The sequence below is a fragment of the Tubulanus polymorphus genome, chromosome 1, assembly GCF_964204645.1.
Source record: "Tubulanus polymorphus chromosome 1, tnTubPoly1.2, whole genome shotgun sequence".
Classification (NCBI taxonomy): Eukaryota; Metazoa; Nemertea; class Palaeonemertea; order Tubulaniformes; family Tubulanidae; genus Tubulanus; species Tubulanus polymorphus.
In genome coordinates this window covers 7,349,001-7,374,055 of record NC_134025.1, presented here as the reverse complement: position 1 = coordinate 7,374,055, position 25,055 = coordinate 7,349,001, and the positions used below count along the sequence as shown (strand labels likewise).

The 25,055-nt window shown below is 36.7% G+C and overlaps 2 protein-coding genes across 2 annotated transcripts in view; one reads left to right on the top strand and one right to left on the bottom strand.

Annotated features, from left to right (window-relative positions):
* Position 1: 1 nt before the first annotated feature.
* Positions 2-4,810, bottom strand: LOC141904101 (dynein regulatory complex subunit 7-like). Its single transcript, XM_074792611.1, has 16 exons — positions 4,459-4,810; positions 3,908-4,079; positions 3,690-3,815; positions 3,264-3,617; positions 2,961-3,179; positions 2,636-2,755; positions 2,449-2,524; positions 2,245-2,373; positions 2,042-2,170; positions 1,720-1,943; positions 1,429-1,644; positions 1,232-1,342; positions 1,047-1,157; positions 737-931; positions 500-639; positions 2-409 (listed from the first exon to the last, which is right to left on the bottom strand). Exons 1-16 carry the CDS (start codon positions 4,737-4,739, stop codon positions 328-330), a joined length of 2,685 nt encoding a protein of 894 aa, XP_074648712.1. The 5' UTR covers positions 4,740-4,810; the 3' UTR covers positions 2-327.
* Positions 4,811-5,052: 242 nt separating this feature from the next.
* LOC141906143 (uncharacterized) overlaps positions 5,053-25,055 on the top strand; it is a 33,589-nt gene continuing 13,586 nt past the window's right edge. The window contains exons 1-8 of the mRNA XM_074795359.1: positions 5,053-5,077; positions 5,584-5,798; positions 5,885-6,028; positions 6,116-6,202; positions 7,145-7,251; positions 7,337-7,550; positions 7,630-7,697; positions 7,767-7,933. Coding sequence (XP_074651460.1) covers positions 5,703-5,798; positions 5,885-6,028; positions 6,116-6,202; positions 7,145-7,251; positions 7,337-7,550; positions 7,630-7,697; positions 7,767-7,933 — 883 coding nt within the window. The 5' untranslated portion in view covers positions 5,053-5,077; positions 5,584-5,702. The remainder of the gene's footprint in view (positions 5,078-5,583; positions 5,799-5,884; positions 6,029-6,115; positions 6,203-7,144; positions 7,252-7,336; positions 7,551-7,629; positions 7,698-7,766; positions 7,934-25,055) is intronic.

Genomic DNA, 25,055 nt, shown 5'->3' with positions numbered 1-25,055 from the left:
GTCATCATTTCTATGTACAAAAAAATAACAATAAATAAAATCAAGATAGAAATAGTAATTAAACACTGTCAGGACACTAATATACTATCACAGTATGCACCAGGTATTAAATGGACGGGCGGAGTTTATTCACTAAAGGCAGTTGTGAATTTAGAATTAATTGTCACAAGTTAGTTTCTACAAGCAAATTCATTGGACAATTTGTTGAAAATATAATCTCAAATTCAACATATAACTATACAGACGAGGCTTGATGCAGTTGAAAACTATTTGGGTGCTTGTCTGAATAGAAAAACCGTTGATGTCCTACAATCCATGGAATTTCATTCAGAAGTATTCAGATAAACGTGGATCACTGCGAATACGTTGATCTAGCTGCATGTATTTATGTGGAGCCATTTCTTTATGTCTGAAATACAGGTATAACTGACAATGATTAGTTATTCAAATAATGGTAGTTCATTGACCCTATAACACTGAACTCTATACTCCTACATACCGGTTTAGTCTCAATTCTAATATGTGTATTCTGAACATTGCTTCACTGCAATAGTTCAAATATTCATCTTCGTCATCTTTTGACATGGAAACCTGATGTTGTTGATACCACTGTTGTTTATTCTGTAATTCCTGAGTTTCCTGCAATGAATAACGAATTATTAGAAAGGAAGCTACCAGAAAAGGTTACGCATTAAAAACGAGTGATGCGATATTCTTCCATAGTTTACTGTATTACCTTCTCAAATCTAGCTTGTATGAGATTAGCTTTATCGATGAGTCGTTGTTTAAGGTCGGCGAGACAATCGACTTTCAGTTTGAACGATTGCGGTCGTGATATTTTTTCTGGATCACCGATCTGTGCGAGGAATGGTGCTAGGTAATCAATCTCCATCTCGTGTTTGCGTTTTTTCTCTTCGGCTTGAATTCTTTCCTGCAAAAAGTATTCAAATATCGGTCTAAACGTACTTGTAAATCTACACTGGAATGATTTACAACTTTATCTTATGCAGTTATCGATATGAGTACTGCATTAAGTATCAACGTACCAACTCTCGTCGATGTTTCTTTGCTTTTTCATTTCTTTCAGTGTCATAAACGGAAATATTCAAATCCGACGCTAGTTCTTCTTTCGTTCTGTCATTTAATATTTCCTGCACCTGTGAATAAAGATGCGTTTAACGACTGCATTGATTCAAAACTTAAGATTTCAATCTGCCCCTGAAATGTTTACCTCTTCCTCAGATTCTCTGACTTTCATTCGTTTTTCATCCTCTGACTGTATGAGATCAACCATCATCTGATAGATTTTTACTTGCTTCTTAGAAGGACACGTTTGATCAACCTAGATAATAGACGTACATATCTTAGAACATTTTCTTGCATTTTCAAAACTGAACTACTGGTACCCATGGCCTTACTAAGTTATACCTGGAAGGTTTGATGCATGTCGGATGACATGATTAGTGTCGCTCCTTTTTCATCGGCATTCGCAGGTTTGATAAATTCTCGAGTTGATGATGCTATTCGGGCATCCTCTGTGTGATAGGTCAACTGAATTTTCTCCTCTGCTATGACATAGACGATTTCTGCCACATCCTCATTGGCCGGTATATCCCTATTTCGATGATATTTTTCTGTCATTTTCTGTAATATAGAACTTCAATTAATAATAGCTTGCTTCGATAAACTTGAAATAGTGAGTTTCCAGTAGTTACATACCAGTATTGGTCTTGGTACAGTGGCTTCAGCTGGACCAAATTTCTTGCCTCTTTTACCGAAAATCACGTGTCTAAAATACAAGAAATCTTTCCTGTCTACGTAATGTTCTTTCATATCAGTAGGTGTTTCTTCTCGTTTCACTAAACCATCGACACGAGCTTCATGGTAAAATATCATAATGCGGTCATTTTCCGGCCCAGGAGCCATAGCTTTGTACTGATGTTCTAGAAAAAACACAATTCAGATAGTCGTTAATTTTAGCTCATTTTACTAATTTTGGTGTCAAAGATAGAATATACCAATATTCATAAAAAATCACTACCTTTTAGATGTCTTGGTCGTCCTGCCTGAAAGTGTTCTGTTATCCATCCATTTCTACGATTGTGAACTCGTTGCTCCAATTGATCTTCTCTATGTTTGTAATATTCGCGCACACTTGCTAAGTCTGTCACTACAAGGAAAATATGTTTGTAAGAAATGATGACATGAAATACAAAATATATTGTGCATAATATCTAAACTTACATTCTCTGTTATCAAACACTGATAATCTAGTGACGAGTCCATCTTTCATCAAATAATGAGCAAACTTCTCCAGTTTAGCTCGCTTGTAAAACTTTGTTTTCTTGCCATGCGGACAACTCATCTGAAAATCTATTGTCAAATAGAAATTACTAAAACAAAGAGCTTCCTCATACGTTCAGTCTCCTTCATCAATTAACCTCTTACCTCTTAATGAAATGTTTATTGGTTCAACCCATGAGGGAGGCATATCTAAATGTTTCTCAACTTCTTCCTCTTTGCCCTGAAATGTCATGAAATTCTGGAGTATATAGTCACTGACAAAATTTAAGTAGTCCACCCTCAATTATGACTATTGACTATTCAATTATGCAATGGAAAGACTGTAACAAACCTCCTCATCATCATCCTCAAACATTTCTTCCTCCATTTCTGGGATTTGTAACTGAGGCTTTTCATCACTTGGAAACATATACTCCCAACAAGCACAATCTCCAAGATCATAACGCAAATTCTGAAATACAATTTTCAATGATGAAAAAGTCTCAGTATTTTCACAGAGATTTCAGATGACTTTATGGTAAAATCCGTATTTAAAACAAAAGAATTTCACTAGTTTGAAATAATCTCAATAGGACTCCAGACTATACCGGGTGATAAGTACAGTAATAGTATAAGTATAAATTTTAGAAATCATTTTCATAAGTTTTAACTCGTACCTTAACTCCTTCCGAGCAATCCTGCATGTTGACCCAGTAGTTATGATTATTCCACAGACTCTCAATACCCAAGTAGATATCTGTATCTATTGGATGTGAATGGCCTGTAAATGGTTCAATAAAGAAACTCTCTGGAACTTCTCGTTTTCCGGATAGTACCAATACCCATGAGTGAATTCGTAAACCATGTAATGGATCTGGTGGTGGCTTTTCTAGTTCCTAAAATGATGACGTACATTCACAACACATATATTCGGACATGAGGGGAAAAGTATCACCTCTAATGCTATGAATAAAACCTACAGCTTGTCGGTCCTCTTCTTCTCTCTTTTGTTTTGCTTCCTCTGCGATTTTCTCGTCAACTTTGCGTTGGGCCATTTTAATTTCGTATTTGCTATGGAGATCTTTAGCTGGTTTTACGGCGTATTTTTTCACGACTTTCTTCTCCTCGGTTTGTTTCTTTTCTTCTTTCTTTCGTAGAATCGGACATATTTCGCGAGTTTCATCCATGATACAAACCTCACGAGTAGCATAACCATTCACTACATACGCGTCATAGCCTACACCAATCAACAACGAACAAAGCAGTGTGCTGTATTCGAAACAATTACCTTTTTGATTTTTCAACACTGTTACTGGTGACAGGAGACGCTTCGGCTGCAAAGATAGTAAATTCATTGATTGTTCTATATTTTTACACTTATTTATACTAGGTTTCATTTCACTTACCAAATCTGTAGGAGGATCAAGAGAAACAAAATTAAGGTAATCAGCCACAAATTCTGATGCGCCATCCCATTCATAAACTTCAGGAAATGGAAGTTTATTCGGTCGAATAGTTGTACAAACAAATTTCTGAAATACAAAAGCTAATGCTAGACAAAAGAATGCGACTGAGTAAAAATATTTTAAAAACTTATTCAAACCTTTTAGCCTAACTGAATTACCTCAATACCGCATTCATTCACTGGATTCAAAAACAGCGGTTTACGATCGCAATACAAGTGGACATACTGACGTCGGAAATTCTCAGCATATCCAAGAACAAGCAATTCCTTCTTTACATTCTCTTTGTATGACTCTGGAAATTCATTTGGATCAAACACTTCAGTAGGTTCACTGCAAAGAAACAATACAGCTTATACTAAAATCTCTCATTCATATGATCATCGCTGCTAATTTTTCCAAATTTGATATTTAGACTTAGTCCAATAACTAATCTCCTAAAAAGCTCAGAAAGAAAGCTTCCTTTTTATAGTTATAATGATGGCAGTTGATTGCCAACGCTGCATTATTTCTGTTAGCGCTATTTGCTGACAACTTCTGATTGGCTAATTAGCACTCTGTGGTGCGCAACCTGTCCTAGAAGATTCAAGGAATGTGTGGAGAAGAGTTAAACAAAATAGAGCAGGCAGCACCAGCTGTAACAGACCCGACCCTAAAGCTAACCTTTAACTATCTGGACCCTAACCCTATGCCTTATACACCCTTCTTATACCTTTTGTCATTGGTTGGTGGTTCGACTGTAATTTTTGCAAGCTCCTCCTTCAGTGCCTCAACATCTTCAGTCTCAGGTTTTTCTTTCTCGTTACCATCATCTTCATCATCGGCTTCGTCGCCATCGCCTTCTCCCTTCTCCTCGTCCAATCCTTTCTCGTTTTCACTTGCCTCCCCTTGCCCCTTTTCCTCTCCATCATCTAACACAATCTCAGGCTTAGCATCGATGTCAGCTGTCAAAGAATTATCAGCTGCATTATTTCCCTCAGTTTCTACTGACATATCGATGAAATCTGTTTTTGTTTACGACAAAAAGATGAAAAACAATCAATTCATAAACGTTACAAACATGGGACCGAGGAACTTCCAAGATGACGCTCAGATTCCTACGCGCACTTAGCAACCCATTGAACTAGGGCAAAACATATTTTGATTAGCGAAAAATATCACTATTAATCCGTATTTCATTACACTTATAAAGTGAATATCTATATCAATATTGATTTTATTACTATCATCGTAAATATAACCTACAAGAGACAAATTCTGAAAGAAATATATTAATACGCGTATCAAATTACAGCTCTACCTGGTGTCAAAATGATGAACTAAAAATTCAGGTTTTTATTTTTTCTCCTGTTTAACTCGATTTTTCGGCCTAATGTCATTATTGTCATTTGTTTGGTAACGACTTTTATAAAATATACGTTTATGAAGAGTGTTTTGGAGATATTTCCAATGATGTTGAGTTTAAATACATAGAGAACTTAAGGCATATTATTAGGCCTACTTCCTCCCTAGCCTCACAGTGACAAATTAAAATGTACTGTTGTTTAGCAGTTTAGTGTTTGTCAGGTCATTTGATGATTCAATAATGCCAATGAACATATAACATAAAAAAGGATACATTTTGTCTGTATAGCATCATCTTTTACCACTCTACTTCCGAATCTACAAATATTCTTGTTTTCTGACAGAGCAGGCCTACTAATTAATGCTTCCCGTTGGCGCTGGCCTGTATTTAACCTTGCCCTTGTGCCAAAAGGCGTTAAGGTGGACTCTGGCTAGGCCTCACTTTCCTTTAGATTTTTTATCCATGCACTGAATTTATTCATTTCCTTTTTAGGGTTGGTGTGAGTTCATTATTGAGTCTTCAAGTAGCTTACTGTCGATGGTTGAATAAGGCTACAGAAGCCGATCTTGACGACAACGACTTATAGGAAGACTGCCTGATAGCAGGTCGCCATGACTGCTCAATCTAGGATTGTAGAAACTCAATTGTTGCCTTCCAACGAAATTGAAATAACACCAAAGAACTTAACTGGTGCTTATCTTGGCCAGGTAGATCATATTAGAAAGAGAACTCAGTCAGAAAGAGCTTATTCTTTGAATTGCTCGCTGAATAACACTATATTATTATATTGTAGGCATTTGTACCCCTTCATGTCCGAAGAAATAATGCAAAAAATCATAAGCTAACTCGCATTCAAGATGGACAGATACATCAGGTCAATCTTCCTTTAAGACTGAGGAGAGAGAAAACATCATCACATATCAGTAGAACTGGACAGGTTGATTGACTTTCTAGTTAAGTTGAAAAATGTTTTTCTTATGATGAATCCAACTATAATTGATCTATGGAACTCAATATTTTTCAGCGGAGTGACAATGATTTACTGAGATGTCGTGAAAATGTTCCCAAAGAGCTGCATGCTCGACGTGGATTCAGTGGTAATCCAGTAAAGGTAAGACTTTCTCTTCCGGTTTAAGTACCTTTTGTCACAGCTTAACTCGATGAAATTCTCTGAGTTGTTGTTTGCAGTTTGGTAAAGTCTAAAGAGAAAATGTTAGATGTTGTCGTCGGTAGTAGGCCTATTTGTTGTTCAACTAAACTGCATATCTTAAGCATTGTATCCATATGGTTTATCGTGATATAGCTATTTAAGCGACCTATGTATGCGCTAGTTAGTTTGCCACTGATTACCGGTAGTCATCAATTCTATTTTTCTTCTAGATTCATACAGTATTAGTATTTTAGCCAACACTGGTATGTTTTATTATGTACAACAATTCTGCATGGTTTACCAGTTTGAGTAGGAAATAGTTATTCGTTCTTGACATTCCTTCTTGACAGCCCCACAAGGCTATTGCGTTTATGATATTCATTTTCCTACTCACTGGTGTTATATATATTTATATACCGGTACTATTTGGTGCATTGGTTCAGCTTTAATGTTGTTGTTGTGTTATTGATGCACAAATGTTCTTTCCGTTTATCATACTGTTCAAAACCTCAAAATTTGTGCCACTTTCTGTTTTTGCATGTAATATTTTCATCTGCCATTGCATTCAGTCATCAATGTATTTTATTTTGTTCATATGTATGTATTATAGCTTCAGGGGCTGGTTTCATAGACTAGTATTAATTAAAGTTTAATACATGGTAGCTAACTTAACAATTAGAAACCATCTAGTTGATGGTTTTCAGGCTTTGTTACAGTTCCTGTCTATAAAATAGTCGTGTGGTGAAGGAATTATGAATATCACAAAAAGCTTTTTAGACATACGGTAGTTTTGTACATGACACGAAACTTGTCATGTACAAAACTAATTAGTGAAAAACAATTTTTTCCGTGTTAAGGTTTGTATTTGATACCGACTACTTTTCTCTTCTGTTGATATTTCAGCGGAGAGCTAATTCTACAAATGTTCCCCCGACGAGAATCAGATCTTCGAATAACTCTGCTGCGTATTCGCAGATCGATCGAGTCACGTCCGTTGATGCTCTTATTAAGTGAGTGAATATCATAGCTCGAAACATCCTGGAACTAGCCTGGTAAATTTTGCCATTCGAAATTTTTGTGTATTTCTTTTTCTAGAAAAAACCCTCGCAGTTTTACTGCATCAAACAACAGTGGTGTAAAATACTATGAGTACTTGCACTACGACGGTGAAGAACAAGCATCAAATTGCAGATCCACTTCCCCTGATACAGAGGTGCATACACGCTTACAAAGTGCTCTTGATATGGCTAAAGCATCTGTAAATCAAGATTTTGCTACTTTAGAGGAGTGCTACAAAAATTTGTTGAAGGTAATTTGACTCAAAATTGATTGCGAAAGCGTTGTCTGTATACTAGATATTGAATTAACGTATTCGCATAATATTACAGATTGAAAAAGATGATTCTCAAAAAAAGTCGAAATGTGTCCAAGCGAAACAAGATACAAGTTCAGCAATGTAAGCAACATCTGGAGGAAGACATTTTTGAGAAATGGTGTACGATAAATTTCAAAAAATCAATTTCAGGGAGTATCGTAATCCGAATACAGCCATGATTATTGCTACGTTTCCAAGTGACTATCATCAACACACTGGAGCCATGCCTCGACCTCATACTGGAAATCCATTCTTCAATCGAACATTTGAAATTCGAACTCCTAGTGCTAAATCAGACCGGGATGCACGTGTTCAAGGTAAGATTGACATTGCTCTATGTGTTTTTCTATGTTCTCAGTAGTTTTAGAAATATTTGCGTATGAACTCAATAGTTCAGAAAGTATGAATTCTTTGCGGCTTGTTGCTTTGGTGACGGAAAAAATTATATGTGCTGTCTTATTACTTGCAGGTCTTATTACAATGAAAACTTTGACACTTGGGTGATAAATAACCACTTTGTGGTTTGGGTTTTTTAAACTTTTAAGTTCCATCTTATTCTTGCGCAACCTTTACGTGGCACTTAAAAACCTTTGAATAATTCAGTCTGAAAGGCTACAATAACTCGTTCAAACACAATGCTACTGACAACCGATAACTGTTTTCATTTTCATAATGTGCACTTGTTATTTCTGCACGATATCCTACAACGATCAGATCCAATATTTTGGATGAAGTCTTGCACGGTTTTTGGGAATTTTAAAATACATAGCAGAGACATTCATGATCGCAACGCATTCAGTTTTTGGGATAACTCACGAACCACCATTTCTAGTTTATTTGCACATTTTCTCACCAGGTATGGGAATGATTGTTGGATGTTTTCTTTTATTATTTGTTGGATGGTTTTGGCTACTTGTTGAAGGTCACTAAGTGATTCGGTTTATTCATTTTTTGATGAAATTGATAATACCATGTTGTATGACACTTAGTGACTCCGTGAGTGTTACGATTAGTTAGATTTTACTCCACTATGTGGCATGACAATCGCTTACCGTCAATCATTCTCTCTTCTAAAATTTCTGTTTTTGGGTAATAAAACAACAGTCCATTGGGACTTAAGACCAATTCATCAAAACGCTATTGAACTGATGGATGTCTCGTTAAAATAGAAAACAGTTGTGTCTCGGCTGATTAACTGATTAACCCTATTGACTGCTGGTACTATTTCATAATTCTACCGCACTAGCTTACAGATAATCATATCCATGATTTGCAGTAACAAAGGTGTCTAACTATAGCATCTAATGATATGTGATGAAGTATTGCTAAACCTCAGATGTAGTAGTTCATTTGTTGACATTTATCTATTGTCGACGTTGGTATATCATAATATAGTATCTAATTTCGTGTTTTACAGATGAAAATGATCTCGTTTATCATTTGTCTATTTATACATTCAATTAATAGTAATAGTTGTTTTGCCTGTAAGTGTGCTTATTTGTGTAAATACTGCTATTTATTATTCCAGTTTATGTACATATGTTGACATGCACGTTTTGTGTATAGTGGTACTTCAAAGCTCTGAGCTTGATTGCCTTTGAGCTTGATTGCTAAAGAAATCCCTCAGCCTAACAAATGGTGACTGTTTCCTTTCATCTAAACATCCACAGTGTTGTATCAGATAAGAAAATAAATCTTTTACCTTGAAAATGAAAAGAAATAATTTGGATTTCTTGAAATCGTCAGAATATTTCTTGATAGATCATACCCTTGTCGGTATCATATCGGTAAGCAATTTTTCATAGGAGACATATTTACTGAAGCTCCGGTGCTGTCAACTAAGGGTAATATGACGGCTACAAGAAATGACAGTTTGATAAAGTATATCCTGACTATCAATCTGACCACGAAATGAGCATTGGTCCATTACTAATTGATGTATTATACACTGCGATGAAACGCTCGCTTGTCTGAGGATTCTACGGAAACTACATTTACGCATTGGATACAGTTTTCTTTTTTAGTTCTTCGAATGTAAAATGATGATTCAAAATCTTACAATCGATGCTGGATAAGAAATAATGGATAAATGAAAATGGTCATTAGAAGTAACTGATCGTGAATTCATTTTTCTATCGAATGAAAACTAATGATTTTCCATGATATCCATCTCAAGACAATAATTCAAATACACAAGGAAACAAATAGAAAATGTAACACAACACTCGACGCATATGAGAGGTTTTCTACCATTAATACATAATCTAATGTAGAAAGAATTTTTGTTCGTCATCTTGGTTTTATGTTTAAGAACAGCACGACACGGATGATAGTTGGAGCTCTGTAAGAGAGGGAAAGAGAGAGAGAGAGGGGGGAAAGAGATGAGTGTATGTTGCTATGCTACAGCATCTTCAGCTGTTACCTGTGTACAGCCCCTGTGTTCGCGCCACCACCACCGCGATGGATTAAATACGAAACGCAGATTTTGTAACTTCTGACTGCACGGATTATTACTGAGCATTTATTGGGTAAAGAATTCGCGCACCCCATTTCACTAGCATCGCGTAAGTCGAGTTAGATTTTTCGTTTTGTATGTGTGTAGTTCGTTCACGCGTTTACGTGTTGGTTATTGTCCGGGGCCCTGTGTTTTCATAGCGTTGACAGCGGTTATTATTTTTTGACGCAATTTCTCTCTCGTAGCGTTCGCGTCTTCAATCATTTATCGTTGAGAAGTAACAGTCGTTATCGTTGACAGTGAAGAAAATGAAGCTTATGAATGGCTGGCGTGGCGTTTGATTTACATTAATGTACACTCATCTCTCTCAGTGTGCCTCTCTCCTAATCCATTACACTGAGTGACGATAGATTCAGTTTGATTATACTACAATTAATCTATCTAAACAAATTTGATTAACTGATTTATAGAGCTTAGGCGTCAAAAGGTGTAAAAAGACGGCGGCAGTGTTCGCAGTAAACCTGCTAATTCTTTCCGAAGAATAACCTTTTGATTTTTTTTTCTTTTTCTTTCAAGAATTTTGAATTTACCCTGTATATGAATATCTTTTATTGATTAATTGTGTTATTTAGAGTACTGCAAAACTGAAACAATTGTTTTTCGCCCTTATGAGCTTTAATAGTAACAGTTACACGCAATACAAAATTTGATATATTTAGTTTGATATATTTGTTTGACATAAAACAATTCCGTGAACAAATTTGTGGAGGAAAGCATTTTGCTGTTAGTGGCTGCTATTCGCCCGCTACACCGTATCCGTATTTCAATATTCTTTCAAAAAGAATTTCTCGGAATTCATCGATTAGAGAAGCGCCATTCAACGCGAAGGACGAGCTTGTAGAGATTTGTGCTGTATTATGATGGACTCTCTGAGGCAGGTGCTATTTCCATAAATCTCGCATAAATCATGGATTAAGGGTAGAGAAAACCGGCAATCTTCGGTAATCAGACAGAAGGATGAAGGAAGTACTATTTAACCGCAGGAATGTATAAATATCTTTTTTATCGAGGGTGGGGTACGGCCCAGGTTACTCACATCATCGGTGGACTGATAGCAGAACGAAGTACCATTCAAACAAACGAGTGTAAATAAGTTTTTATCGAGTAGGGTGCAGGGGGTACGAGAATATATTCGGTCGAAGTGGTGAATAATTTATTACGCATGGTGCACAAGATTGCGATATACCACAATGATAATAGTAATTCATTTCTTAAATACGCTTTACATTAAGATCGATCTCAAAGCTCTTTACAAAAATCGTTAAAATTAACACAATTAGTAGATATAGAATTAGTTGATAGATAATATTTTCTAAATAAGAATGTTTTGACCGATGGTTTGAAAACCTCAAATGATGATTATAGCCTTAATTTGGCAAACTACTCCATAGATTAGGGGTAGAGACAGAAAATGATCTTGTACTGTAAAACTCTGAGATAAAAATGTACAAAAAATTGGATTTCTGAAGTCTGGTTAGTGGTGCTGGGTTATGGATAGTTAGTAGTTCGCTAAAAGTATTAAGGTGCCCGATTGTGTAAGATTTTAAAGGTTCAATCTTTTGTAGTACAAAAATCTTATATCGATCTTTATATTGGAAACGAGATTTCGACGGATCGAAAAAGATAGTATGCATATTGTATATAGCTCACTGACCTTGGCACCTCGGTTAAAAAATAACCACGATTGAGTATTTACGTTAAAGTCCTGACAACTGCGTAATTCATTACTTCTCAAGTTAAACATCTGCTTTAACTGTGAGCAATCTATTCGTATAAAAACATTTCTTTTTTTAAAAGAAACTCTTTTTAAAAGAAACTCAGAATGGAAATGATAAATCCACCGGCTAGCTGTGATTACTCAATTTATAAATAGCTACTTACGTACTTATTTATGTGTATGAATTCTTAGAAGGTATTCATAGTTATCTTACCTGAGTTACTTTTAGCGTTTAGTTTGTATTTCTGGAAAGAAATCTAAATTTAATAGAATATACATTGTATATGTGCCAACAGCGGCAATTGGTTCATTATCAACAAGAATTGATGTACATGTGTGTGCGTGTGAATCTAGGAAGAACCTGAAAAGAACCATAAACACCTGAAAAGGTTGTGTTTTAAGAAAATTTAAGTACTTGAAAATGGTGAATTAATACATCGAGAAATTTTTTTGGACAAGACCATCATATCGATCGTTGTACCTTCTGGAATGAAGCAATGTCATTGCCAACCTGTAAGTCCTTCGGGAACAGCCCTGATCATTTATTTTCAGTCAATACGTGTATGAATATTCTTCATTCATTCGCTGAAAAAATCCTTTTTTCACGTTTTGTCCCTTGGGTTGTGATGGCTTCACAGCATATACTCTATAATCAGCCCTCTACTGTCAGAACTACCTTCATTATACAAGAAGATGCTGTGCCATGATACGCCTCATTTCGTCACATAATTACAGTAATCGATCCAGAAAAACCATTAATTACATCTCCATCTGATACTTATTTATAAAAATAGATGACTGACTGTTCAATTGTGTGCAGTACTGGTAGATAACATGCTAATGATACTTCCGCACAAGGCGATCACACAAGCGTTTTTGACCCGGGCCAACCTTTCACATTTGTGCCAAATCGGTCCATGCCTGTTCATTAGACACAGGCTAAATTTTGCCTGACCAAAAATCTCGCACAGGCTGCTGCTAAATTTTTACATAAATCAAATTACTGAACGCTCACTGGTTCTGGAAGTGACCTCACCACTGCGTCATTTTGATTGCACTTCTTCAAGTTCTAAATTTAACATGGGTCTGGTCGGCGCCAATTTGACCTTGGCCAAATCGTCTCCCATGTGATCGCGGCTAATATGTTCGAGGGTTTGCGTTATTTTAGAAGAAAACTTGTTCAAAGGTGATAATGATTAGATAACCCCAGAAAGGCCTGATTATGTAAACCCTCATGTCAATATTAGAATCTAAATTCTATATTATGAATTATCATTGACAGTCTCAGCTTACAAATCGTATTTTGCGATTAAACTTTCGACTAAAATGTGAGACAAACAGAGGCATATAGTAAATTAGCATTTTGCGTGACTGTGAAAATTGATTATCTCATTGTGGTGAATATAAGCTGATTTTGTAGTGATAGGGAAATGTGGATCCTCGGGACATTCTTTGCAGAGTTATCGATTGCTGCAGGTTTCTTCTGATTGACTTAGCACGACGATATATTCACCCGAGTATCCATCACCCTGTCAAATCTAGTGCCGGGATAAGGGCACAATATTTTCCACAAATCTGCATTTTACGACATTCTGTCTTGGACTCGGTGGTGTTTTGGTACCTTCAAGCAACGGAGTCATCATCTGTCATATGCATCAGATATTATTGGTTTAAAAATCTTATTTGTTTGACTGGTGCGTGTGAATTGCAAGCGAAATCTTAGTCGTTCGGCTGATTTTCTTAGAACGAGCTTTTCGCCAACAACAGACGAAAATTGATAAATACCTATTTTGACCTCGGATGTGCATACGCTCGCCACCAGAGCGCTGGCGTATATCCGTCTAACTAATTAAACAAAGGGAATTGGTTAGCGAGTGATTGCAAGTCTCGCGTACGAGCTTTGATGACGCAAATGAAATTCAACGTATTACTTCTGCTGATTGATTTCAATCGTTGGGAACTAGTTGGATTTCAAGATCAAATTTTCATCAGACATGTATGTTAATTATTGATAGTTACGTCTGGATGAATTAGCCAGTAATGATTTGTTTATAACCTGATATTCTATTGGAGTCAGCTGCGAAGTGATCTTAGTCGTTGTCGTAGTAAACAAAGATGATGATATCGCTATGGTAACAAAAATGAAAATTATGACAGTAAAGCAGTTTTGTATCATCTATTTTTTTTACAATTCTGTCACAAATGACGTGATATTTATCATTTGCATTTCATAAATAAAGCATCTGCATCAGACACCATCTTGTATCTAGAACAGCAGAGTTTTATTTCCATCTGTAAGAAGTAAATAAGTTGTAAGTAAGAAATTTAAGTAAAAAATAGTAAAACGTTATCATTAGAAGTTGTAACATGTGTACTGAAATTATAGCTAGTAATTGATCTTAAAATATGGATTTTCCATCTTATCATTCGATTCCCCCGATCATTAAAAAATTTCCTGATTTTTAGAAGTACAGACAGAGAACAAGCTTATGAATTTTTCAGTATCAATCTATATTCTATAGTTAATAATTTTCATTTCCCTTAAGATTTCAGGGCATTTCGACATTTTAGGGGCATGCGCACCCTCCCCTTGGTACGGCCCCTGCGCGTCCCTGGTGGTACTGAGTGCGTCGTCTGTAATTTCAGTCATCTTAGGTGAGCCACCTGCAATTATGATGAATGGCCATCCAGTATATATAACAGTAATTAGTTAGATAAGGCATGGCAATCTTGGAAAGCATTAATATAATTCCATGTAATAATTCGTTGTACCATCTGCGCATCCCTCCTTGAGAGATAGTCACGATTTTTCTGTGATATGTGGTCAGGTCGGCTTAACTATATTTTATGCTATTAATCATCGCGATCATCGCAGGTAGGATTTGATGATTGTCGTTTGTTTGTTTCGTATTGTCCTCTTTATCAGAGTTTTTCTTGGAATCGCTGTTGAAATCCCTGTAACACACGCGTGTGCGAAGAAACAGTTTTTAAAAGCTGCTCGAGGTTATTACTAAAAATAGTTTTCCATCATGCGAACTGTGCATGTATGATGTAAACTTCGATTGTCACTATAGGTGGATTTAAAATTCATGTTGCCTTAACGTATGTAAAATGTAACAGTATCAGGGGTAGAACCGCAGGGATGGTTTTATTTTCCTTAATAATTTGAACACAAAGGTAATAAATAGAATTTGAAATATTACATTTTGTAATATTGCAGCGTAAGGCTAAGTGAAAAAAAGGGATCTAGGCTCTGAAAGTCTCAATTGTATTTTATGTATTGTGATTTTATCGGTCATAGTGAAATAAAACTACACGGATTTAGTTCTGAGTTTGATGGGTTCAGACCCTTCCAGCCTATTTCCATTGGACCTTGGAGTATGATTACGCCGAGATTGGAGTAACCGTATTCCAGTGGAAGCCAATCAGTGTAAATCAACAAATCGTATCTGTAGAGTGATTTCATTTATTTGGTGTTAATTTGCACGGTCTGTCATGTGACCAGTGTCTGTAATTCGTGGTGCCATCATCGTCCTCGGTCAACGGAGATTAATTAGCATCGCGACAGCGCTGCATTCACAATACCAAATCACAGGAAATCTCTAGTTCTGCTTGTGTCATGTCATGAAAGCTCAAAAGTGATTATCAACAATTTGTGGAGGAAATCCGACGCATCGACGTTTCATGTGCTGCTTAATTCCAGTAGCTTTTACCTGATTGAATTTATTAATTCTGACATCGGTTCCAGTATTAGAATAGATGGACCACAATATATTTGTCGTTGTGTAGGTGGTAGATACTCGACGATGAAAACCGGCCAGAACCGTCCTTAGGCGGATGCTACTTTCATCGAAAGGAAAGTGGTCCTGTTATGACATCGCCAAACCGACGTTAAGATCCAAAGGTTCAAATCCCTATATTCGTATTCTACCTCTGCTAGAATATAGTCACGTTCAATTCCTGCTACATTTCGATTAAAACTGAATGAACTTTTTCTTAAGTAAATTATTAATAAAGCAATAATTAATGAAAACTATACCAATATCTGAGTTGAGGAAATGAATATAATGTATATTTGGTGGGTTGTATGATAATGTATGGATGATTCAGTAGCCTAAAAATTCAGTTCGAAGTTCATTAAAAATGAACTACTTTTGACAACGTAAGACTGAGTGCTGGTCACGCCATCTGGTGGGATAGCCGGTGTTGTGATCCCTCATTGACTCGCTATCAAATCGAGAAAGTAGCGGAAACATAGTTTTGATGTATAACGGAAATCTGTGTGAAAGATGTAGTCAAATATATGCGCACAATGTATGTGACTTATTTTATTATCAACAAATTGGGGTGTGGTTACCTGTGTCAACGTGTGTAATGAAGCCGATGAACTGTGTCAACACTGATTCTATTTTCAGGTTTGTTTGCAGCAGTTCATTCATACATACATACATACATACATACGATGACTATTTTTAGAAAGGATTGCAGAGATTTCTACTGGAGGCTAGAAAGCAGGCCTCGTAGGGATCAAATCTCGGTTAATACGCCGTGTCTGTGAGACTGTCAGCTCCAGTAGATCTGTACGATATGCTCTTTGTCCCACGGTCGCATGCTGTTGAGAATAATTTCTTATAATCATCATTTTGATTGGTGTGGCCAGATGTTTGATGACTGAATGATTGAAAAAGAAATAGTCAAATATTTTTCTGATACATCTGCTGACCTGGAAAACCTGGAAAACTCGGGAAATCTGAAAAATCTGGGGAAAAAATCGGGGAAAACTCGGAAAAAAATAAATAAATTTTAACATTGTCAACCGAGAAATTTTTCCACTTACCTGCCAATTCACTAAGGGAATTGTGTATCATAACATGAGAAAATTCAGTGAGTTTGTACATGGGTAGAAAGTGGTCACCCTGAAATTTGGCAGTTATATACATGATAAATTGAAACAACTAATTGCGCAGTGGTTTTCTTGACAATTTAATATCAACCATTGTAACAGCATTCATTTACTTGATATTCACCATCACTAGGAATAATGATGAAAGCCCAGGATCAACATGGACTGAACCTGTGAACTTCACTAATGAATGGGTGGGGCCTGGTTAAGCAAATGTGTGGAATTTCTCAGGAAAATTATTGAAAATATTGTATATTGAAGATGACATGTATTGTCAAAGATTATGTTTAGTATACTACGTAGCTAGATGCCATTGACATATTCATGATTTGATTCAGTTATAGAAGAGCGATCTTCTTAAATTAATCCTAGACAAAGCGATTTATGTTTTATTTTTAGAATTAAGAGGTTCATAGTATTATGAGGTAAAGCTCGTTCGGAGTTCATTTTTAGCTTTTACTCTCAACTTTAAGACGATTAGTTTTCAGAGATAGTGTTATTATATCTATTAGTGCGGAGAACCAATACTATTTGAGTACTGGGCCAGGATCATAGCTCAATATGTCAGCATCTGTTTATAAGAGTGAAGCAAGAGACATCTTGTACACGCATCGACAAATGTCCTACGAGCTACCCTATGGGGAATGCTCTATTACCAATAAAGTGGCAATGATTTACCCTTTCAAGGCTCTGATTGGCAATTACTAGTTCGCCTTTTTTCACATGAACGATATTTATTGCGCTTTCGTCGTCTAAATCGTAGCCAGGCCGCTAAAGGTGTAATTCTACCTACTAGCAGAACTTTTTTATGAAACAAGATGGAAATATACCCACGTGCACTGACTATCAACCATACTGATCTCAATAAAAGCTTCATTGATTCAATTACAGCTCTACTACTAAGTCAAGATATTCCATTGTCGAACTCGTGCTGTTGACGAGTCCATGGTGCAGTGCAGTTAACATACGTCACAAAATTGATACTTTTAGAATGACGAAAATTTTGAAAATCAAGTTCATTATTCATTTGAGCCTGTCTAACTGGGTGTGGGAGAACACCTTCCTTGGTCTAACCATGGACGAATAAACTAGACGACGTCCTTGGTCTAACCAGGGGAGGTGGGAGTTCACTTCCACCTCCCTGGTCTAATGTACTATCATATTAGGTCTGCTTGCGTCAGGAGTGGCAATTTTATCCTTTAGATGTCAAATTTGCTAAGAATTGGCTAGGATAGTCAAGAAGTTAAAAGCTACTTATACATCTAAGATCGTTCTAAACTCGAGTTTTCTCTCTTTTTGATATTGAAGATATCGAATATATTGATGTACGATGTTTTTATGTCTTAACAAATAGCAATACGTGTTAAGTTTCATCTGTCAGTGAAAATCGATAGATTTGCTTGTTGCTATTCACTTTCATGCTATTCATTCGGTTCTATCGATCCTGGCGTGCAGCGGTACCGGCCTCGGTTTTTGATAACATCCATTAATTTGCTATATTTTAATTCCGGCAACGACGTGTCTTTGAAGTTGGAATTGATTAGAAGATTTCTGGCCGGTGAATCCATTAAAGACACTCCTGCATGTGGAATTCTTTCTCCTTAACATTGATTGAGACCGACTTATAATATGTTGATTCGTATTGAAGTCTGTATGCTGAATTCGACTTATGTATTTTGTTTAAATGAAATAATCCAATATACAGGGTTCCAATGGGAAATGCCTGGATTCAGGGGCGGATCCAGCCTGTTAGTCTGAATATCACCGGACCTTAAGGGCTGTGTGGGGGTCCTCCCCAGAACATTTTAGAATTTTACCCCCGCCAGATGCATCCTAAGTTTTTCAGGGGACGTTTAATTCAATTTAATTTTCCACACATTGATCCATTATACATCGAACATAAATCGGCTTGTGTTTGATATATCAAAAAAATAGTTCTTGAAAAATCCATGAGTGCCGCTCAAGCAACTAATGATGGTGGTAAGCTGGATCCGCGTCTGGGATTATTTTTTATAAGGTTTTTAAGACATCAATTCTTTTTATTTGCCCTCTAATTGGTTTGGCTTAATTTGATTTGGCTTCTAATGGAAGTTTAATATGAGATTTTGCAGTTCAGAACTTTTCACTTACATGATCTGCCATTTACTGCGAGTCAGAGGAAATAACAGGCAGACAGAAAAACCACATCATTTATCTCAGGATTCGGCTACATTTCCTTTTGAAATGGCTCTCAAGCTACGGTGTGTCATCTTATTGCCTTCTTATGAGTGTCTTGTGGCACATGTAATGGTCAGATTGATCCATGTGTGGCTGTGGAGAAGGTAAGGAAATGCGTAAAACACTCATCTCGGAGGAGAGTTCATCACATCAATATCTCAGAGGTTTCCAAAAGACCAACAGGAGAGAATTAGTCTTCCAAAGAGTTTTTGATGCTCTGTTGGCTAAATTTGTCTCTGTGTTGACCTGATGCTTTATCTTAATGAAATCCTCTTTTTATGCAATATGCAATATCCATTGGCAAAAATGTCTTTAGGAAAGTTCTGGAAAAAGTTGTTGCAGATATTGCTGCTATAAATAACGCAGGATGCCCTACAGGGGTAGAAAACTGCTATTAGTAAGCAATAGGTTGGTCTAATAAGGCCCGAGTGGTGGAGCAATCATCGGTTTACTTACTAACCTCGAGGCTATCTGTATTATGCATGTCAAGAAAACGTTTACTATCAAATGAATTATTAATGCATGTATTTCGATGACAAAACTTAACGATTTTTGTCGCCATGTTTTCTAAGATGAAACATGGTAGATAATTAAATTTCAAGGAGTGTATATGTATTATTCATCGAATGCACCTCTTATTAGATTCACGATGCGTCTATATTTAGAACATCAACGAGGACAAATGGAATCAGATCGTGTCTCATAATTCCCAATGATCGCAGTCGTCCCAATCATGCGCGTCCTTGAATGCTAGACGATATTACTGATGATTCTTGTACTGAAGTCGGGCATCGCATTCGTACAAATGGGGTTGTTGGAACTGCAATGATGAACAGGTTTCAACTAAGACACCGCCTCGGGCTTACGCTGATTACATTTAGTTCCAGTACTACTGTAACGATCTCATTATGCCGCTGATATTTAATTCAATTTCTTCGACGGACGTCATGTTGTTGTTGTTGTTTGCGATGCAGAAAAGTTTTGCGCGCATAATTTACTCTTCCAAAAGATTTGAAGCAATGTAAAAGGAGAATGATAATTGATTTAAAGCCTCGTGTCTTACCTCGATCGATAGAGAGCTTTATCATATAGCTGAGTTATTAAACAGTGCGGTATCGTCAAGACTGAGTTCGGAGTAATTTTATTGTTATGCATTTATAGCCCGTGTTTTATGCCCGTTTACTAATTTCCGAATGACTTCATCAGTCGTTAATGAAAACGATGGATTTCAATATTATCTCTGTTTTATTGTCGCCATAGACGAGTTGTTTATTGAGCTGAAAGTCATCGACAAATCGCGGATGCATTAAACGCGAACTTTCGCCATTGATTTGTGGAGGTACGTTTACGCTGTTAGCGCCGTCGACTCCGGAGTCGTTAAAACTGCTCCGGCACGAAGAAGAAGCAATTACTCTAGAAAGACGTAAACTGCATTTCGTGCGGCGCACGACTCGACCATCCAACCTCCACTTGATCATCATCATCGGTTTGTAAACGGCTATAAAACGTCGGTGACTGGTTGAGTCTGTTCCATCCGTCGACATCTCTGAAAATAAACGCGGTATAAAAACGAAGCATATTTGTCGAACCAATGACCGAATCGATGAAACCGACATCTCAAATGTTTACATATGAACGTGTTAAGAATCTAATAGCGCCGAATAAAGATCGTTCAAAGCCATCGCGCAACGATGTCCTTTTGCAAATCGCGCGGCGTTAGAAGCAGCGAAGTGTTTACTTATAAATTAATATCGCAGGCGATACGCCATCATCGAGTCGACTTATTAGAGCTGTGAAATCTGTGGCAACCAGTCACAGTTGAGCTGTAAACTGTGCGCAGTAGAGTGGTTGCGAGGAGGAGAAAGGACGACAACATCGCCGGGTTGTAGTAGTAGTTGTAATAATATCAGGTGTATACGTTAATCTCGCAGCAGTCAACCAGTCACACTCATTAGCGGTCGCACCGGACTACGGATTAATCCTCTCTCGTTTAAAGTCATTCCTTTTCGATAATTAATTTCCTCATCAACGCGAAGGAGTTAGTAATATCTACATCGTCGTATATTCTGATCAATGAAATATGTCGGGAGGTGAGACTTTTAAGTGATAAATGTTGTCACCGGAGAAAAGATGTCGATGAAATTTTGTGTGATTAATTTTCCTCATTTAATGCTAGCAATTCTTAGTTTCGGTTTATGTATTTGTTGTTTACGTATTGACCACAATCGGATGTCTTTTTATAGAAATTGATCGTAATGTATTTCTTTTCTTGAAAGCGAAGGTCTGCAGTAATCTTATGCCCATACTGGAAAAGGGATTATTCTATCTTTGGTATACACAATCATGAAATGTTGTTTTGTAAATTGCAAAGAATGTATCAATGCATCAGAAATAACCAACTAACAATTAAATCAGATAGATAAATGAAATACATCCCTTTACGATGAACCTAATATAGGAGGGGTAATGATAATTAATTAGGAAAATTAATTATGACTTCAATAACTTTTCCTTACAAAAGATGTAGTTCAAAGTTCCAATGAATCTACTTTGAATTAGTCCCAAACTATTTGGGTATTTGATATTAGATTCATTTTCTAACGTTGCAATATTTCTCCATTTTCTGGGTGAATTATTTTCACCCAGATTTTATGTAGTTTAACTGAAAACTCAAAAAAATGTTATCAGGCCAACAGACAACATTTTTGTCCTCTTTTTTTCAATCATTGCTCAGAGATTATTTCCATTTCACTGCGTCAACCTGTCAGTCCCGGGATCATTTGAATATTTTACAAGCTATCTTAAGCTCACTATCATTCCACGGAAGAATGTCAGAGACATTGGTAGAAAGGGAAATGAGGTACCGAGCATCTCCTAGTATAATTACACGAAGATCTCCGATCACGACAGCGGTGCTTTAAGAAATCTATTTTGCTTTCAATTGATGTTAAAATTGAAATGGATTTTTTCCAATGATGGATCGCTGTACTGGGGAAAAAATACACGATAGAGAATATTCAATATTGCTCATATTGCCCGGCTGTCTTCAGATATTACTGACACAAAGAAGAGCTTGTTTTCGGGTGAATATTCAGCATCTTTCAGTCTAGCGACGAAACCAATCTTGAGAGCACTATCTTCGTTTCTCGATCCTGCCTTGAGAATTCCACTCTTACAGCAATTGAATTAATCGCTTCATTATTATTTAGAGTATGCACAGCATTTTCCATTAAACCGACAGATCAAATTGCTATATGAATTTGAATGAGTTCCTGAAGATCGGATATTAGTTGTCTCCACAACAGGTTTCAGAGGGGTGGCCACCACTTTCATCTTCACATCTACCTCTGAAAATCAGCCACCCTTTATAAAATATCTGCTGCCCCTACGAGAGTGGATGTCAATGATCTATTGATGCTGATAACTGCTTTGAAATATATTGAGCTAATGTGAAAAATAGAAACAACAAAATTAAGCTTAAATTTTCTATATTTTCTGGGAGCAGCCACGATGTCATACACTAAGCAATGAATGCAGCCCCTTTAAAATTGAGGGGACATCTCCATCAATTTATTCAAAATTTCTGCTAGTTTCGTGCTATTAACTAGCGAAGTACATTTTTCGAATATCAAAATGTTAGAATTGTGAAATAGAAAGTTTTCTACATCATCAGTTCCTGAAAATGAGATCTTATTGATCTGGTTAACCGATGACAATAAGCGAAAGCTGCTGCAACTCCCGTAGGTAAACATGTGTAAAATTGAAAACCTGATATGCATCGTCAAAACGACGTCAGTTCCTTCCCCTACATGACAGATTGAATTTTGATAAAACTCTGGTTTTTTATTAATATAGAATAGTTTCTTGAAGACAGAAAAGTGAACCCAACCATGAAATACCAACTTTATCCGAGGGGTACGGGAGAAAGTGAAGATCACTGTTCAAACAAATATGTCTTTTGATTAATACTGGATGAGCGGGATGCGCGCTGCCAGATAAGTGCCTTGCAAACATTGGTTCTTACTGACTTCTTGATTTAGATGATGTTGTTATGACAATGCATATCAGGTTTTTCAATTTTTCACGTGTTTACCTTCGGGAGTTGTGGAAATTTTCGCTGATTTGTCATCGGGTTTACTTGCGCGGATCGTGGAGATGGAACATTCTTATACCCTAACGCACAAACTACCCTACATATTTGAATGTATTTCTGACGCTGAATAGTAAAACGTCTCTCATGTGTATTTATAAGCCTGCATCTGGCACACCTAAAAATTACTGATACAGTGATATTTTTTTCCAAATGTGATTTTTCTGCGGTGCTTCGCAAATCGATACTTCCAATCCTTTCGTGCTGCTGTGGCTTTCCCGGAAGCCCAATAAAGTCTTTCCCAACCAAATACAGTTTGCCTTCTTTCTTTCAATAATGATTTTCACCTCTTGCTATGTCAAATTATCCGCTGCATATCTAGAGAACTGTCCTCAAGGGCTATTTGGATTGGATTCTTGTCTTTGTGAGTTACTGATGTAGCTGCATGAATTTGTGTGCTGTGAATTTGTATCATCGGATCAGATTTATTTCTGGACACCGCCCTTCATTGAACTGTTGGCAGACAATACGACCATTTTGCGATATTGTTCCATACTGATATTTAAAGCATTCATCCTTGTTCTGTATTAGCGGGATGAATCTTTCATAACCTCTTAAAGGTATCTTCGTTATGGCAAGACGTCTATTAGTTGTTTGACTGACCAAAGAGATCTGCTGTAGGATGAGATGGTTATGGCACTAATTAATATAAATGGTCTTTCCGGTGGATTGGCTGGTAACATTGATTCTTGTGCCTCATGTGAACGAAGGAATACCAAGGTTACCAGTGAATTAACACCTTACACTATTATATGAATGACTTCATCATGTCTGATCAATACATTAAAATTCAGATCATCGGTAGCATTTAATATGCATGCCTGATCTAATGGAGTGTTTACTAGTCTTGTGTTGAATATCTGATAAACTTTGTTCTACCTTAATTCATTATACATTAACTTGTGGGGGCAGATGATGCGAGGCGCCATTTTTGTCTGATCATACTTTGAGGCGCTTAAGGAATTGTTAAAACGTTTTCCAGAAATAGATACTTCAAAGAGACGGATGCTATCGATCAAATTTAGTCATTCAAGGAGCTAAGATAGTGATGGACATTGGTCTTGGTCTCAACATATAGATAATCTAGTTTATACGTCCATGGTTTCAATGAATCTAGCTGCATTACATAATATTCAACCGTACTTACACCAATTTCAATAACAACATCTTTCAAATTTCAAATAAAACCATTCTTTCATTTTGTGTATTTATCCAATTGTGATAAGCAGCTTATCATGGTGTAAAACGTCACATTTTTTTGAAGGTGTTGTCGGCATTAGCTGCAGCAGTGAGGTCGGTATATCGACAATAACGAAGCAACTCGGTTCATCTCCGACCGAAAAAACTGCAATAGAAAATTGCAATAAGCGATTATATGCATGAACTCTCTGTTGAAGATGAAATGTCGAGACATCAAACCAGAGACCGGGGTAGTGGACCTAGGATTTCATCAGTATATTGTTTCCACTCGAGTCAGTTAGCCGTCAAACAACTTGCTGCTGGCTCCTCTTTAATGCATGGTTCGCTGCGCTGATGTGTTGCAACTTTCACAATTTCATCTTCGACGCTTCTAAGGCGAATTAACTTTCAATTTTGTGTGTCAGTTATAAATGTCATCACATTACCTCGTGCGATAGTTACCTGTATCCCACGTTAAATCAGCTGAAGATGAAAAGTTCAATAGTAAAAGAGTATATACACATGTATTTGAACAATGTTCTGGCGAAATACTATTTGCCATCATCAGGCATACTATTAGCTTAAGACTATTTAGCCATCATCAGTACGCCTGATGATGGCTAATATTCTTTAGCTGAAATGTTGCTCAAATATATACTCTTTTACTATTGAACATTGAACTTTTAATCTTTGGCTGATTTATTTTGGGATTTCTTTCGTATATTCATCTTACACAGATATTGTCTATCATCTCGGTA